Source organism: Crinia signifera, chromosome 5 (assembly GCF_055691185.1).
Source record: "Crinia signifera chromosome 5, ASM5569118v1, whole genome shotgun sequence".
NCBI classification, from domain to species: domain Eukaryota; kingdom Metazoa; phylum Chordata; class Amphibia; order Anura; family Myobatrachidae; genus Crinia; species Crinia signifera.
Genome location: NC_139221.1, coordinates 132187439 through 132206366, shown reverse-complemented (window position 1 = coordinate 132206366; position 18928 = coordinate 132187439). Strand labels below are relative to the sequence as shown.

The following is an 18928-nucleotide window of genomic DNA, read 5'->3' as shown; positions in this document are numbered from 1 at the left end:
TAGGTAGCCTTTTAGGTCTTTAGTTGTAATTTTTTTTTTTTATTCAAATATGTAAATACATTTTAAAACGTAAAAAAATCCATCATGATACAGACTGATAATAATGGTGACACTGCTGTGATTATTAATACAAAGAAATGTAAAAATTAATCTCTGGTCTACAGTATATAAGGTTATTTTGAAACAAATTTTGAGATTAGACCCAAAATACCGATTATGAATTGGCAGAACTGTAATATTCCCTAGTTCACTTAGATAGACAATGGTTTCAGTTGGTATATTTACCCTGACATTAGCGGTTAGGTGAAAGTGCTAGCAGCACATGATAATGAAAATGTAAGAAAATAAATGCAAATCAGAAAACTCAGAAGTAGTTGTAGACTTCTTTTAATTATTACAAAACATAAGTAAAAAAAACATTTTATTGAAAGAAATTTACACCCATGTTAAGTTTTATTATTTACAGATGTGTCCACAAATACCTAGCCTCCTTTCTTGTTAAACAGTCCTTCTAGTCACGGAAGGACTACAGATGAATACTCTGTAAAGCTGCAGAGTGCAGGTATGAGTGTGTACACCGACTGCTGCTGTAATGGAAGGAACAGTTGGTAGCATTAGTGCTAAATTATCGGTCTAACAGTTTACTAAGATGGGAGTTCTATTTCAGGTGGGATGTTACTATGGGAAACCAATCATATAATATCTTATCTTCTAGAAGTTGCTAATAAATAAGAAGTAGATTCTGTTTGGTTGCCCAGAGCAACATCCCATCTTAGTAAATTTCCCCCATGATGTGCCTCTTACTGCTCTTTTATTAAGTACAGTGTGTTACTATCAGTGGAGGTTTTTAGCTATGGGCTGCAGGACTGCAGTACCCCCAGGTAAAACTGCCACTGTAGTGAAGCCAGATGCAGTCTGTGAGACTGCACTGGCTTCACTGTGACTGGAAGTGACCACCTATTGGAAGTTTAACTGACAGTCATCCAAGCCAGTCCCATTGGGAGGTGTTTTCTTCCTCCGAGGCAGTGGCGTTACAATAGTTCCGCAGACCCCGCGGTCGCGGGGAGGCGTTGAGTATGTGTGGGCGCCGGGGGTCTGCAATGCTATTGATACGCTTCCCTATCCTTGCCTTACCTCGCTGGCATTGCTTGCTGTTGATGCTGCCAGGTGTGTGGCCGAGACCCCTAGATCTACTTGAAGATCTCATTCTGGCTGGCTCCTGATAATGGCAAAAATAGCTTTCACAAAATGTCCGCCCCATTACAGCAGACACTTTTGAGAATGCTAGAGGAGGCTCCTTTAGCATCCTCAAATAGTGTCTGCTGTAAGGGGGCGGACATTTTGTGAAAGCTATTTTTGTCATTATCAGGAGCCAGCCGGGACTGCAGACAAGTAGATCTGCGCTGCGGGTCCTGGCCACACACCCAATGGCGGCAAGCAGTGCCAGCGGGGTAAGGCAAGTTTGGGGGAGGGTGGGGGCTTTATTTTACCAGGGGGGGCGCTATATTTAAAGTTACGACACTGCTTCGAGGCAGCCTCGTTGGTTTCTATGGGCTACAGCCACTGCAGCCCATAGAAGGTGGGGGCAAGCGCATGCACAGTCCAGAGGTCGGTACTGCACATGTGCCTATCATCAGCCAGGCACAGAGACCGCAGCTGGAGGTGGGGAGCAGCGGCAGCATAATTGTGGGTTCCTAATATAAGGTAGTAGCCATCACTGGTTACTAGCTATAGTGAGTTTTTATGGACTAAATTTACTGTACTTTCAAATAAACAACAACCACTTTAAGCTCGTGTATCCAATTAAACATTTACTTTATCTTTCTAAAGTGTTAAACTGCAGAACATGATTCATTGCTCATGTTTAAGATTTATGCAAATTCTCAAGAATGGCTTTTAAGCATATTGTCAGTGCAATCTGTAATGTTTCTTTAAAATTTACTTTCAAAGAAGAAAGTAGTCTTTAATCTATGGTCATGTGGCATGGTGCTTCTTTTTTCTCCAAATCGCTATCTTCTTTGTAGTAAGGCATTGAACCAAACCACTTAGAAGCAACAGGAAGATAGTCATAGACATCACAATTACATAATGGCTGATGCTGGAAGGAAAGAAAACAACATGGTTTAGTAAACACAACATTTTTAGAAGACTATTACAATTTTTACTAAATTTAAAAAAAAAATGTTTTAAACACACTAAAAAGTTTCCCACATAAGTTATGTGTATTACATGAATATCACTGACAGGGGTGCCAAGAGTGGGGGAGGGTGTACTAATTACCCAGACCCAGGCCAGGAGGGACCTGCGCCAGCTGCTGGGAGGACCGTATGCCTTCTTTGCAGTGCATAGTATTTTCCAGTAATTTTTTTCTGGAGGAAGGGTGGACATGCATTATGGGTTTGGCCATGCCCCCTTTAGTACCTGTGCCCCCCAGATGTCTCTGTGCCCCTGATCACTGATACATGCCAGTAAGAAACATTTACAGTGTGGTCATACGTGGGTGTAGCTCATCTATGCACTACAATAAATAACAAGAAGTAAGAGCAGCTTGATTTCATTTGTACTTGGTTTTTCCGTTTCAAAATCCATAACCACCAGCACAGCCTCCATAACCACCCATGAGCAGTGGTTCATACAATTTTTATGACGATATGCAACTATCACACAGAAGGCCAGATGTACTAAGCTTGAAAGGTGATAAATTGGAGAGTGATAAATGACTAGCCAATCAGCTCCTAACTGCTATGTCACAGGCTGTGTTTGAAAAATGTCAGTTAGAGATGATTGGTTGGAGGTTTCCACTTCTCCATTTTATCACTTTTCAAGGCTTAGTACATCTTGCCCCTACTCAGAACAGGTAATAATAAATGCAATGTTATTTTATTGACAGGAAAAACGTATTCACTTGGATCATTCAAGGGTAAAGATGGCGATACATTTCTCTGTTTATACTGTATATCACAGATAGATACTGTAGATTGATTATATGCAAAACACTATTTACTAGAATTACTTTGGACTTTCTAAATGTTTAGTCATTTTTAAACATTTGTAGGGTGGTCACTTCGAATGACCATGGGATTGATGCATCAAGCGTTGAAAATAGTAAAGGACTGGACCAGTGGACAGTTTCCCTTAGCAAACAATCAGCTTTGATGCTGCAAAAATCATAGGTAAAAACATATTAGGTACTAATTCAATTAAATATGGTTACAGATATACAACCATTAAATTGTTTAATTCGGAGTATGCCTAAATGTACGTTTCAATTAAAAATGAACTTTACACTATTGGCTTAATACAGATGTGGTTGGAGAGTGCAGCGATGCACATGTATGGTAATGCAGCAGGAGGAGTCTGGTATAAGTAGACACTTCCTATTTGCCTTACCTGCAACACCATTGGCCAGCTGTGTGACCCAGCAGGTCAAACAAGTCGGCTGCTACAATTACTACAAAGAGGCCAGGACAGAGATCATTTCTTAAAAGCTTACATTTATATTTAATTAACCAAATGAAAAAAGGAAGGCTGGAAAACAATGTGTTTATATTTTATTTATTAATTAGTTCAAAAAATTATAAAGTAGAATTATATTAATAATTGTTAAGACCTGCATGTCATGTTACAATGATTTGGATAAATTAAATGAAGAGGTTTCATTTTATTAATTTTGAAAGATGTTATTTTTTGGTATCTAACATAAGCTCTACTGGCATCACAACTGGCTGGTACTGTACAGTATTGTCAGAATAAATCTCTGTAATTATCAGCAGGGGATTACTAATCATTGATGGATGGAGAAAAAATCCTACGGTAACAATTTAGGTAAAGGCACAAGACGGAGATTATGAGAGAAGCACTATGACTAGTGTACAGATATAGCAAACAAGGATAAGTCACAATAATAGTATAGTCAGATATATTAGGCTCAGGAGCCCACAGTGGGCAGTCATAAAGTACACAACAGGGTCAAAACTAGAAAAGCTTCTCAGCCAGACTGCGCTTAATGTCAGGAGTCAATGAAAACATAAACAGAACACAGGCATAATAAAGAATACTGGACAAAACTGAATCAGGAAGGGCAAAAAAAACTAATACCAATTATGCAAATGATTACAAATTTCAGCACACATTTGTCTATAACAAGCAGATAGAAACTTCTGAACTAAAGTAGGACAAGCTAGGGGTGGACAGGAGCAGAGCAAAGAGACAAGGGAAGACAGTAACAACATACCAGACCAGGGACATGCAGTCAGGGGAGGCAGTGCCTCCCCTGTCATAGATGATTAAAACAAAATACAAACATATTTAAAACACATATACAGTGCAATAAATATCTTATTGGTATTTTTTTAATCATTTATGTGATGAGACGCTGTGTAGGAGTCTGGGAGGCAATGGCAGCCATGCCTCCCGCTGATAATTGAAATCTGACAGCCGTGGGGGGCGGGGCTTAGGACGGGCACAAAAAGAGGCTGAAAAGCCCATTAGAAAACAATGTGAAAGCGGCACCAACTCCTCTGCCTCAGTGACAGGGACTGTGCCTTCAGCCAACATCAAAGCACGCCCCTGTCACTGTGACAGTTGTGATTGGACAGCGGATCAGTCTGTCACACACTGACAGACTGATCTGCTCTGCTGTCAGAATGGCAGACACCCTGCCCCCCAGAGCCGTCAGAGTGTCACGCCGCTCATTACATATGCATCCCTGCTTAAGTCGCTCGGGAGCCAATAGTGTCCCTGCTAAATTTATTTTGCAGGTCTCTGCACGGGGACATCGGGGGGAAAGGAGGCAGCCGCCTCCCCGCCCCAAATATTAGAGAGGCGCTGACACTGGGGGAGCAGAGGACAGCCAGCATTACTACAGGCACTGCTCTTTTGACAGCTGTCACACGGACAGCACCGCAGTGCAGTGCTAGGCTGCCAGCGGCGCCCAATGGTATGTGCACTGCAGGGTGTCACTTTGAGCAGACTGCAGTGAAGTAGTAGGGTGCAGGAATATACAGTGAGTGTCCTTCTATAATCTATCAGCGTCAGCACCGCTACTTCTGTACACGCTGAGCTCACAGTTTCCTATTCTGGGACTACATCTCCCACAATTCCTTGCCCCGCACAGTCCCGGACATTTTGAGAGGCTGTAGACTCGTGTAGACACAGAGTGGGCGTGTCCCGTGCTGCTCCCTGCTGTAGTCGCGGGAATTTCAACCAAAGCTGCTATCAAGTGACCTCTTGACTGACCGTCCTGCCTGTAAGTACAGCGGTGCTGCTGACAATTTTACACAATGTATGCACAAGTAACATCTGCCCCACCTGCAGTGCACATGGTTTTGTCCATTTGAGAAGGAATTTGCCAGAAGGAGTGAATCAGAAGGTACTTGTCCTGTCCGGGGGTGTCCTGTCCGGGGGGCTGCCTGTGACACCTGTCACCAGGTAGAGGAGGAGGGGGAGAATAAAGCCTCCCTGTATGGTCCGGGCATGTAGCAAAAACCGGACGGTCCGGACCACACGGGGAGGCTGTAATCTCCCCTCCCCCATGTCCCTGGTGATAGCTATAACAGGGACCCCCCGGACAAGACACCCCCCCAGACAGGACACCCCCCGGACCGGACCCTACAAGCTCCGGACTGCAGATTTTGATGTCCTGTCCGGCGGTCCGGAGTGTAGTCCGTGTCCGGTTTTTACATAGTCCCTGGTAAGGGGGGGTCCTATCCCTTGAACTGCCAGGGAGGGATATTAGTGCATTAACCCTTGCACTCAACACTGCCAGGGTGCATAACCATTGCACTGCTATATACTGCATTCACAGGGCAATTGCACTGCCAGTGTTAGACAGTATTACCCTATCCCTTGCACTGGCCATGTACTGTTTCATACCTTGGAAGGCAGTGGGACTCGTTCCCATTTGAAAAATGCAGAGCCTCACCAGTGACTGACCTCACCGCACGTCACTGTACCAGACAAAGGTTATATAATGGAATAGAGAAATCAGATACACAACATAAACACACTGTGCAAGTGATGACGCCACAGAATTATATACCGTATTTTTCGCTCCACAAGATGCACCTGACCATAAGACGCACCTAGTTTTTAGAGAAGGAAAACAGGAAAAAACTATTCTGAATATTCTGAAGGGATCCAGGCAGCAGGGTCAGCCAGCGCAAGGAGGGGATCTGGGCAGCAGTGTCAGCCAGGGAAGGGATCCGGGCAACAGGGTCAGCCAGCGCAGGGAAGGGATCCGGGCAGCAGGGTCAGTGCTGGCAGGCAGCCTCTCTCCCCCCAGGCATCCTCTCTCCCCGCTCCACTGAGACATCCTATAATTACCCCCTCTTACCTGGGCAGTGGCGGAACAATAGCCCCGCAGGCCCGCAGTAGTGAGGAGGCGCTGTGTAAGTGTGGACGCCAGGGGCCTGCAGGGCTATCGTAATGCTGCTGCCACATCTGTGCTGCAGCATTACGGGACCAGCTATCAAAATTGCCCCCCCCCCCCCAGTAAAGGTAACAACCCCCCCCCTGCACCGCAATGCGTTACCCCACCTCTGCTTTCGTAGCAGGGACCCAGCTCCCCGGCTTCTGCTGCTGTTCTCTAAAACTGTCTGCTGTATGGGGGTGGACATTTTGTGATGGTCCGTTTTCATAGCAGGGCTGCAGCAGAAGCCAAGAGGGGAGCCAGGTCCCTGCTACGGAAGCAGAGAAAGGGTAAGGCATGAGGACACGGGGGCATGGGCGGCGGCAGGGGGAGGTTTGTTACCTTTACTGGGGGGTGGGGCAGGTTGGCAGCGGGTCCCTGCGGTGTATGTGATATCAGCGGCGGGGTCCCTGCAGGGGTGTGGTATAGAATTCAGACAGTCGGGATCCCGACAGTCATTATCCTGACATCGGGATCCCGACTGGCTGGACCCAGACAGCATGGTGAGTGCAACAAAGCCCCTTGCGGGCTCGCTTCTTTTCCACGCTGCGGGCATGGTGGCTCGCTATGTTCGCCACCTATTCTATTCTCCTTCTATGGGGCTCTCACGAGGGAGAATGGCCGTAGGTGGCCCGTGTGTCGGGTAAATGACTGTCAGGATCCGACTGTCGGGACCCTGTCCGGAACCCCCCCACTCATATCACATACACCGCAGGGACCCGCTGCTGACCTGACCCTGCTGCCCAGCTGGATAACTTCCCTGCCTTGCCCAGGTAGGAGGGGGGGAGGTAACAGGGGGGGGGGGGCCCGGAGCAGGTGCACGGCACAGGGCAGCTGGCTGACTGGTATTTCCTCCAAAAGACGCACACACTTTCCCCCCATTATATTATACCCTCTCCCTGCGGTGCCAGGTACTTACTCATTGTCAGGGGATTCAGTGGAGTCCCCCTTAGTTCCGCCTCCGTTTCAATGGCCCTGACACTGGGTAACCGTTGTGCCTGCCTGCAATGAAAATGCCCCTTCCAAAATGGCTGCCAACTCCTTTAGCATCTTTAGTAACTGTCTTCTATGAGGCAGTGGACATTTTGGGATGGACATTTTCATTGCCAGCAAATGTGACAGGACCCTAGCTGCAGCAGTGGACGGAGGTGGAACAGAGGGGGGGCGATCCTCTGACAGACTGGTGGCAGGATGGAGGGGGGATCCCCTACAAGGAACGGATACCGGGGGAGTGCCAAACTGTTTACTGTGGTGGTGGTGGTGCGGATTTATAGCTACACTACTTATATGATCTCTCAGCAAATAATCTGAGGAGTCTGAAGTAAATCGAACAGATTGGTATTTCAGAATAGTAAGAGTTTAATTTACTTCAGATTCTGGTTGAGAGGTCTAAGGAGCCATTAGGCAACCCCGCTCCCACCCCACTACCGGCAGGTGAACAAAAGCAAGCAAAACCGATTTGGCTTTCAGAGATAGGATGTACTGTAATAATAAGCTTCATGTGTGAACGTATAGTCAATTTACAAGCAGTCTGCATAACTTTTATAGTGCAAATGGCCATACATATAAAATTATATTATTTCCTGTGAAAAAATACTTACCCTATAAAGTCTATTCACATTTCACAGATAAACAAATGTAATTCTAATAGTAATCTGGCTGAATGTGAAATTTACTTATGGATGCTGCCTGGTTGGATCAGTATGCCCCAGCTCGTAGATCAGTGGTTCCCAACCTTTTTTCTCTCCCGTACCCCTTGATTAGGCTTTTCATTGATAAGTACCCCCTCCTCTCATTTTGAAATATGGATAGTACTTAGCGGTATGCGGATCCTTATGCATGTCCTTATATTAAGGAGGAGCGGAGGAGTAGTATACAGCAAGGAATCATGCCCTTCTGTGTCTAGACACTGGTTGTGTATTATCTCCAGGATTCCCGCCAACACCAGTAGGATTAATGCCAATGTTTCCTCCACCTTTGTCAGTGCTGGGCAGATGACTGCTGATGTCTAAAGGCAGCATGGGAAGCTCCCAGTGGATTGCTGGTCTGGCATATGATACAACATTGTTTGTCTCTATGGCAATGGGTCCTCTTCAGCCATCAAAAGACCTTTTCATCGTCCGCCATTACCAATATTATTTTCAAGTTCCCCCAACTGGTCTGCAGAGTACCCCAGGTTGGGAACCACTGTCGTAGATCATTGGCATCAGCTTCAGTGATGACAACATGGGATTCCTTCAATAAAGAGGGTAGCTTAACTCATATTGTTTCATAGGAAAGTGACAGAACTAGAGACTACTTGTGATAATTTTGAAAGGGCATATTTAACGGATGATCTGGAGTCCTCCAGCCTCCAGTCGTTATCCCCAAAGGCAGCATGAATGACATAATTACAGAATAAAGCCAGTCATAGGTTGGTATTTTCTTCCCATTCTCACTACCTGCAAACAGACAGGACGGGTAGTTATCTGACCATTCTGTTTTTTTTTTTTTTATTATCTGCTAAGTACGGTGGCCAAGATTATATATAACAGCAGATCAGTAATGTACAATAGTCATAATATTCCTGAGGTGTTATTTTTTAAATCAGTGTTCAGTGACTGAGCTGGTGTCATATTGTATGTTGAAGCTATTGGTCTGCCCTCGATGGGGCAAATTTACTAAGATGGGAGTTCTATTGAAGATTTGATGTTGCTATAGACAACCAATAAGATTCTACTTCCTGTTTATTTAGCACATTCTAAGAGATAACAGATAAATTCAGATTGTTTGCCCATAGCAACATTCCATCTTCCATCTTCAATAGAACTCCCATCTTATTAAATTTCCCCATATATTTTGTGAGAATGCGAATATGTTAGATGCCCCCTTCTCGGTGGAGGAAGTAACATTGGATTCTTTTCAGGGGCAAGGCTTCAGGGCTTGATAGTATTCAAATTAAATGTTTAAAAAAACATGCTTTGGTACCTGACCCTCACCTTCTTAATGTCTGTAACAAATAACATGCTGAAAGGGTGTTCCATCCTCCATGTCTGAAGCTTTAAAAAGAGTACAGCATAAAGATCCTAGACTGCCCGACTCTTACTGCCCTATATCGCAGATTCCTATTAATGCTAATGTTCTGTCTAAAATCAATGGTCTCCAAGGTCAAAATAGATAATGACTAGCATAGGCCACCCAGACCAGATGGGATTTATGCATGGACAAACCACTTATTAGACAACACTTCACCGATTTTCAGGCCTCCAATGGAGATAAGTCCTCCTCAACCATTATTTCTCTAGATGCAGTAAAGACTTTTGATTCCGTTAAATCACTTATATATCGGTAGTATAAATACTCCATATCGGTAGAAACCGTAGTACATATCGTACATATGTATACAGCTTGTGATGCTCACCACTGCGGGGTTAAAATAACAAGCTCAATTTTCACTAGCAAGTGTACAGTCTATTTCTAGTGTAGTTAAAATCAGCCAAAGTCAAAATCAAACATAGCCAAATCACAGGGTGTATGCACCTTAATTATTATACAAATCATTATGTTAAAATATAATTTTTTGTTTATATTACTTTAATATTTGTGATTATTGGCTCACATGTTTTTTGTTTTTAAATATATAAATAGAACGTACGAATGCAATTACATATGCACAATACTCTATTGGAGGGAACAAGAAATTACATATTTATGTATAAAGCGTAAAACCCCCTGTAATTACATTAAACTTCCAAGAGTTAAAAATGGCCCTATGGCTGTTCCGCTATTATTATTTGTATACAGAACTAGTACCCCAGCTGTTTTATTATTAAAATTTGTAACGGACTGGTTGCCTCTCTTGGGAGTGTTGATAAGTCAATAAACAGTAGTCTTTCTCCCCTTCTTTATTAAGCCCTTTAAAACAAATGGATGTTTATATGCATTGAGAAACCATCCTATGCTTCGTCAATACAGACGTGTGATACATTTCTAATTGCTTGCATCACGGCACACAGAGACCTTGTGTTCAATGCAGATGTGACTGAAGCAAGCTACAATGCTGGAATACACAAAACTATAACTAAGGTCTTAGTTGCCCATTTGTGTCCTAAATTTGTTTTACTTTACTTTTACCATAGTTTGTCTTTGAAGGACATAGTTTGAGCTTCAGCACAATTCATTAAGCAAGGTGACATTGGGGCTTCATATATTTTATCAAATATAAACTTGCGTAGTTGAGTGTAGCTCAGCATCACACCTGTGCAGTTACGTGTCTAGCCCATATTATTTTATTCAAATCCAGAAACCAGATGTACATATTCCTTAATACAAACCCACGTTTCTAGATGGTTTATTGTTTCAGATGTCACAGTTTTAATTGTGGGCATGACCAGGGACTGATTTAAGTAACAGGCCGCCCATATGCACAACATTGTGCCACCCCCCCTCCCCCGTACCTGCTTATGTATAGCAGTCACAGTCACAGTTCTGGAAGAGATGCCTTTTCTTCTCCTCCCCAGTGCTGGAGATGTCGCTGCTCCGGTCACTTCCACAGTGCTGCTGGAATATGTAGCAGCAGCTGCTCAGCATTTTGCAGACCTCCCGTGACACCCCCTCCCACGATTAGCGGACCCTCCCATGCCCCCCTCCCGTGATTCACGCCCCCCCCCCCTCCCGCTATTCGCAGAACCCCCCTGCAAGAAAGGGGGATTCTGTGCCGCCCCCAGCAGGTGCCGCCCATAGGCACGTGCCTCACAGCCCTGGGCATGACACATGTTAGCTTCATAAATAACCCTCTACAGTTCATTGTATATGAAGTTGAGCATAGAACAGCAAAGTTCTGGCTTCTGGTATACTCTAAGTGGAGAAAAGGTATTTCCTTTAACTGCAAATTGTACAGGCATTGGGCTAATGAGCTAATTACATTTAACATACACAGCTCACTTGTATAGCAACTGGCCATACCACATAATGGATAAAAGCTCTATCTGCAAATTCCATGCAATAGGATAGAATGCATTCCAATATATTATGCAACCATCTCAAACTGAGACTGTATATTATTATTAAATAAATAATTTGATGCTTTTTCATACAAGAAAACACAGAAGGGGGTTGGTGCCAGTTTCAGAAAAAGGATCAACAAACACTTAAAAAGCTTTCTCCAATTCATAAAGCTCTTTATGAGATATCACCACTGACATAAATATTGTTAATTGTGCTACAACTCTCCTTTAAAATAGAAGACTAGCTTGTTAGGAAGCAATCTCCAGGCATGGAGCCACGCAAAAGGTCACTAATATAAGTTACACTTTATGGCCACACACAATTATAGCCTACCCTTGCTTTCATAGGGAGTTAATAATCTTCTGTTGGAATGTTTGACATCTAAAACCAAAACTATTGAGGGAAATGAGAGGTCAATGCTGTGCGGTACAGTAAATGTGATATAAAGGTTTTATAGTTATACGACGATTCTACTACGATGCACATATTGAGACAGGTCAAAGGCTAATCAAAATAAAATTGCCAAAACAGCTCGCTTTCCCAATCTATTACAATGAAGGACACCTGGTAATCTAGAAGTTGTTCTACACAAAACGTTTCTTTTCTAAAAGCAATACTGGTAAAAATAAAAAATGAGTAAAGGCACATGCAAACATTTATAACAACAGCAATTTTATTCAGTGGGCATAACTAGTTTGGTTCATTTGTCTGTCTGCCTGTTAATACATACATAATATGTAATTTCCCTTGTGAAAAAGGGCATGTAATAACGATGAGCAAGAATATTAAATTGGTCCTTTTTTTTCATATGAGCTAGACAGTATTACGATTTAAGAACATTCATTGGTAATGCTTAAATGAGAAAAATGCAATTATCAATATACAAAGCAAAGATATAGATAGTTCTCACATTTTGACATTAAAAATCAAAGTGATTTTCAGCAGGGTATAGTCAAAATTCCTAATGTGAATGGTTATCATGTCCACAGACAACATTTTAGCATTGTCAGAGTGTCGACATTAGGGTTAGGCACTAGAGGTAAGGATAGGGGTAGGGATTATAGAGAAGCTGGAGGAGCGGGGGTCTGACCCGGAAGTGGTCGCATGACCCCTGATTCCTGTAAGATGCTGCTGCAGCTGCTCGGAGCATGTACATCACAACAAGGATGAAATGTTGAGAGGTCATGCTATTTACTGTAGATATTATAATTTACTTAAATTGATGTTCCAATTACTATACATTTTACATAAGCATATGAAGAATTATTACATTATTAATTATTACAACTTCTCATTGAATCATGTGCTTATCATTTTCTATATACTTAGATCTACCAAATTCTTAGTAAATATAAACTAAAAAATGTATTTATGAGTAGAATGATCTAATTTCAAGACTTCTGAAGTGATCGGCTGGATCATTTAAAAGAATATTAAAAACTTAGATTATAGTATTTGTATTACTAAAATGGAATGTAGCAAACCGTAGAGAATTAAGTGATTCCTAATAATTATTAAGGGTAGCTATATGATTTTTGAAGTGGGCTATACTTGTACTCAATCGGTATTTAATAGTTTGTGTGTGTTCTTATACGGCACCATTTCAGTTAATGCCTGAGGCACCAACATAGTTAGGCACACCACCATGGTAGTAAAAGGGCACTGCATAACATTAAAGTAATTGGATTATTTATTTTACTGGAACACAGATTAACCTTTCTATATAGGTTATTATACACATGGAAATTAACTTTACTTGGTACTCAATGGAGAAGTAATTAACAGCACAATGATGAGGCTATGGCTGTAAAGAGAAAAATCTAATGAATTAAAAACAATCTTGAAAACAATCTTCCAACCACCTACTGTACCTGAAATTGAACCACCTTTTTGACAACTGAATATTTTAATCAATACTAAAGATTATACAACTAACTGGTAAAAATAAATAATATAATAATAATAATAATGTTGTAATATAAGAACTATTTAAATTCAGATTAGTATAGTAGAACCTTAGTATAGTAGAATAGCATTTTCTCATTTTAACATTCCCAAAGAAGGTTCTGAAACTTAATTTACTCAAACACATATGAATAAAACTACTATAGTAAATGACCAAACAACAAAGTTGGAAATAGGTTCTATTATGTTTTCATTCTAAACTGCACAGAAAAATTACCTAGCTATGCCACATAAATATCTTTTATATATATATATATAACATGACTACATGGAAAATAGGGTCTGTGAATGGGCCAATACACAGACAAGCAGGCAGTCTGGACAGAGAGGCCGTCGGCGTTACCAGCAGAGGGGTAGATGGAACAAGGGACGCGATACATCAAGCACTGGCAACTCCTCACAGAGGCCCTTATTCTGATCGGTGCGGCCCGATCAGAATATGCGGCCAGGACCGTGCAGGCGAATCCCCGCCTTCCATACGGATCGCCACCTCCGTCCGTACGCGGATATGTGGCGGTCCGCATGAAAGTGGACGGGGATACGCCTCCTCCATCTTGGGAGCAGCCCCTGCATTCGATGGTCGCCGAACATCGAATGCAGGGCCGCACGCTCCACCAGCTCCAACCACCCTAGACCACACGGACACTTGTCCGTATGAAATCATGTATGGGGGCGGGCAGCTGACATCCGGTGATGTCAGATGCCCGCCCCCTACACAAGCGTCACGTCTTCATTACCATGCATACGCCCCGCGTTTGCATGGGAACGCCCATGAAACGCGGGGCGTATGCATAGGGTAATGAGGCTAAGTAGCCCTACACGGCCCTCTCCGCCCCCTGTGCGGCGTATAAAGAATACGTGCGGTGAAACCGCTTGCACATGCGCAGAGTGACCTCTGCACATGCGCAGTCCAAAAACATCGGCGGTACGACCGCATGCGGAGAAATCCGCACCGATCAGAATAAGGGCCAGAGTGACTTAGATCAAGTGAGTACTTCAAGAGGCACATCTCAAAAGAAACCCCCTTTAGGGGTGAATACCAGGGCACAGTTAGAGGCCATAGGAATTTCACTCGTCGAAGAGGCCAGTGGCAAAGAATCTGGAAAAAACTATTCAAAGAAGGGGAAGAAGTCGTTTTTAACTTATCATCCCGGACTCTATCAGCAGATGAACTTTCTGTTTTAAATAATAGACTATCCTTTGTTCCGACTTCCCATCATGACAGTTTTACCAATAAAGTTGAAAATTTCAAGTTTGCTTGTAGCCTGCACCTGAAAAAATTCTTTGACAAGGACAATGATTTGTCTAGTGCTGATAGGGCAACGAATCAGCTACCGATTAAAGCCCCCTCCAAGTTTGACCCACATTCAGTGAATCCAAGCATCAAGTGTCTTACACAGGTGTTGGACCAGACTAACCTTAACCTTGTCACATCAAAGAACTTTGCCCGCAACAACCTGAATAAAAACGAACTGTCTGCTTTAAAAAAAATTGAGCACATACCATGATATCGTAATAAGGGCAGCAGACAAGGGGGGAGCAATTGTGATAATGGATGTGGAGAAATACAAAATGGATGTCTACAAGCAGCTCAATGATGTAGAGACCTATGAGAAACTCCTGGGGGATCCCACTAAATGATTCAAGAGTGAATTAGATAAAGTTATCTCAACGGCGAAAATGCAAGGCATCATAACTAACAAATGTGTGGAGGCCTTGACAACCAAATTCCCAGTGATTCCACTTCTGTATACCATCCCGAAGTTGCATAAGAATCCAACAAATCCACCAGGCTGTCCCATTATTTCGGCGAGGGGATCTTTATATTATGTCATCTCGCAGTATCTGGATGCATATCTCCAGCCAGTGGTCCAATCCCAAAAATCAGTCCTAAAGGACACCACGGACCTGATCTGCAGATTACAAACATTACAGGATCTTCCGGAGAATTTTCTATTCTGCTCGCTAGATATAGTAAATTTGTACACAAACATCCCTCACTGCAGTGGGATACAAGCCACCAGGTCCCTGATTTCTACTAGTCAATTGTATGTGGGTCCTAAAGTTGAATTTTACCTGGGTCTCCTTGAGTTGTCATTGACACAAAATTACTTTTATTTTGACGGATCCTACTACCTGCAACGTCGGGGCTGTGCAATGGGTTCTTGCATAGCCCCAACGTATGCGAATGCATTTATGTTCGAGATGGAAGATCGCCTAATATTATCACAGTCATCATCAAATGATGCTATTGCATTTTATGTAAAATACATACAGTAGATGACATCCTGCTGATATGGACAAGCACCCGGGAAGCATTGGAAGAGATGCTCACTAATGCTAATGCGGGCGATGATAACATTAAATTTACATCGGTCATTGACTCCGAAGCGATCAATTATCTGGATGTGCGGATTGAGTGACAAGGGACCACTCTATCCACCTCTCTATTTCACAAGGAAACAGATCGAAACACCCATTCGGATGCCAGAAGTTTCCATCCCCCTGCATCCAAAAAGGGTTTGCCCTACTCCCAATTATTGAGGGTAAGGAGGATATGCAGCATGAAACTGCCAATCTACAAATGGACGAGATGGTCGATAAATTCGAACGTAGGGGTTATGACTTAATATATCTCAAAGCAGCCAAAGAGAAGGCTTTGCAGACTCCCCGTGAGCAAACTTTAAGAGGCACTGGTACCAAGATCAAGACCAATATGATGCCATACATTAGCACCTTCTCCACAGGAAGCCCCACAATGATAGGGACTGTGAAAAAATCATGGCACGTGATCAACCAGGACCCTGAATTACCAGCACTTCGAAACATGCACCTTATGACTTGTTACAGAAGGGGCCCAAACATCTGTGACAAAATCGTCAAAACCGATGTAACTAATTTAGGCAAAAAATGCTCGCAGCACTTCCTATCCAGAAAGCCAGGAAACTACAGGTGCACAGGTTGTGTAACCTGTGTTTTTTTGGAAACGGTTGACACATTTGTTCATCCACATTCAGGCAAAAGGTACAGGATCCGACAGATCTTCACTTGTTCCAGCAGATTTGTTGTGTACATCATATGATGTCCGTGTGTGGCCTAATTTATGTAGGAAAGACTTCTCGGACCTTCAAGGAGAGGATGGCGGCTCACCGCTCCTCAATTAAAGCAGCCTTGGAAGGGACTGTGTCAGATCAGCCAGTGGCCTGGCATTTCTCTGATTTCGGTCACCCTCTTCCGACCTTAAAATATAAAATGATTGATCAGGTTGCAGTAAACGTTAGAGGCGGAGACAGGGGCACTAAATTGCTTCAGTTAGAAGCCAAATGGATCTTTACGTTAAATTCAATACATCCATTAGGTCTTAATGAGTACCTTTCCCTGAATTGCTTTTTATAAGTTACTTGATTAACAGAACATTCATCTATTGTGGTATATGTGCAGTCATGCATCTAATAATCATGTATAGATTTCTTTGCAGATGGTTTAATATCTTCGCTTGCTGCATATGATGTTGTCTTTTTCTCTACAGGATCGCATTTATACAGTTTAGCCACATCTTGTTTTTCTATGATTAAATTTTTTACATGCAGGCTTATGGTATATATTTTTATTCATGATGGTCCTATGTATTTGCACATTTGTATATATTTGCATATTTGGTTGAACACATGATGTTTTATGTTTTCAGTGCGTCCCCAGTGATCTCGGCACAGTAACCGGCAGGTATGCATGGACGGAGTGACGTACACACTAAACAGAATGCTTAACACCAGGACGTGCCAGGACACCTGTGGTTGCCCTAGCAACAAGCCTGACAAACTTGTCTGTTTGAGCGGGATGACATCACCCACCGGCGCCGCTGAGGGACTGGCCAGAAGGAGGGGACGGAGCACGGTGATCTGTCTGCTATTTAAGTGAGTATGTCTTTATGGTTCTTTGTCTTTGAAAAAGGCATTAAATTGCCAAAACGTTAGAACGCAGCTGTGGTGGTCTGCTGTCCTTTATTTACTGTGCAAACCCTGAGAACTCTGGTACTGACAGTCTGTACGAATCCCTACCTTGGAAGGCACCTAGGTTGTTGTATAAGTAGCTTGGAGTCCCGGGTCCTGTATCCTTTGTATATAGAAATAAAGATATATATATATATATATATATATATATATAAGCAAAGCAATCCAGAGCACTCACCACTTTTTGTAAATTCAAAGGTTCTTTATTTTTCCATCAGTGCCAATGCCGACGTTTCGGACCTATGGAGGCCCTTACTCATGGCTCTGCTTACACTTCCTGCAACAAACAGCATGTTGCAGGAAGTGTAAGCAGAGCCATGAGTAAGGGCCTCCATAGGTCCGAAACGTCGGCATTGGCACTGATGGAAAAATAAAGAACCTTTGAATTTACAAAAAGTGGTGAGTGCTCTGGATTGCTTTGCTTGGATTTTGTACCACGGAAGTTTTTCTTTGGGAGAATGGAGCACCCCATGACATAAACTGGATGAACTGTGAGTGCAATATAACTGGTTGTGGATATATATATATATATATATATATATATTTCTTATCGGTACATATGAGTTATCCGGGCGCCCGATTTCTAAATCGGGTCGGATCGGGCACATCGCATCGCATCGCATGCGACCATCGGATGCGATGCGATGACCCGATTTTTCCATAGGAATCAATGTTAAAATGGACTGAGTCCATTTTAACATGGAATTCAATGGGAAAAAGGGGTCCTTTTCATACCCCTACTATCCAAGTGGGCATGGAGTTGGATATAAACCTGTGGCGAGCGTAGCGAGCCACCGAGCCCGAAGCGTGGCGAGCGTAGCGAGCCCCGCGAGGGGACATAGAATACCGTCCCCTCGCGGGGCTCGCCACGCTTCGGGCTCGGTGGCTCGCTACGCTCGCCACAGGTTTATATCCAACTCCATGCCCACTTGGATAGTAGGGGTATGAAAAGGACCCCTTTTTCCCATTGAATTCCATGTTAAAATGGACTCAGTCCATTTTAACATTGATTCCTATGGAAAAATCGGATCATCGCATCCGATGGTCGCATGCGATGCGATGGGATGCGATATCGCATCGCATCGCATCTGATTGTATGCCTTAACTTAAGGCATACAATCAAAAAATCGGGCGCCCGGATAACTCATAAGTACCTTCTTATCTGCTCATTGATACTGTATATTGTATTTGTTGATGTACTTTAAATTTGTATTAAACAGACACTTTCTTGTGTTTCAGGGATAAGAATATAATTTCTAACAGATAACAGTACAAATATAAAAAAATAATTGTATTTTTAGCTGTTCTCTAAAGAGACATATTTAACATTTTGGGTCAGACTTAATAACCTACAGTACTTGTAGCACCTGTGTTAAGTACTTGGGGCTTTCAACTGCATCTCGCAGGCTGCACTTATTGTGGATTTCAGTGTCCACCCTCTTTGGGAGTGAAAAGAAATCTGTGGTACGGTTTTTTAAATAGTGGGGCAGATGGACAGATTAACAATAGATAAATGCAAGGGTGATAAATAGAGATAAATGTCCAGCCAATCACCAGC

General features: G+C 42.9%; 1 protein-coding gene across 1 annotated transcript in view; it reads right to left on the bottom strand.

Annotated features, from left to right (window-relative positions):
- Window positions 1–1499: 1499 nt before the first annotated feature.
- The window catches only part of PIGN (phosphatidylinositol glycan anchor biosynthesis class N), a 369004-nt gene continuing 351575 nt past the window's right edge, over window positions 1500–18928 (bottom strand). Inside the window, exon 30 of the mRNA XM_083188060.1 lies at window positions 1500–2098. Coding sequence (XP_083044186.1) covers window positions 1975–2098 — 124 coding nt within the window. The 3' untranslated portion in view covers window positions 1500–1974. The remainder of the gene's footprint in view (window positions 2099–18928) is intronic.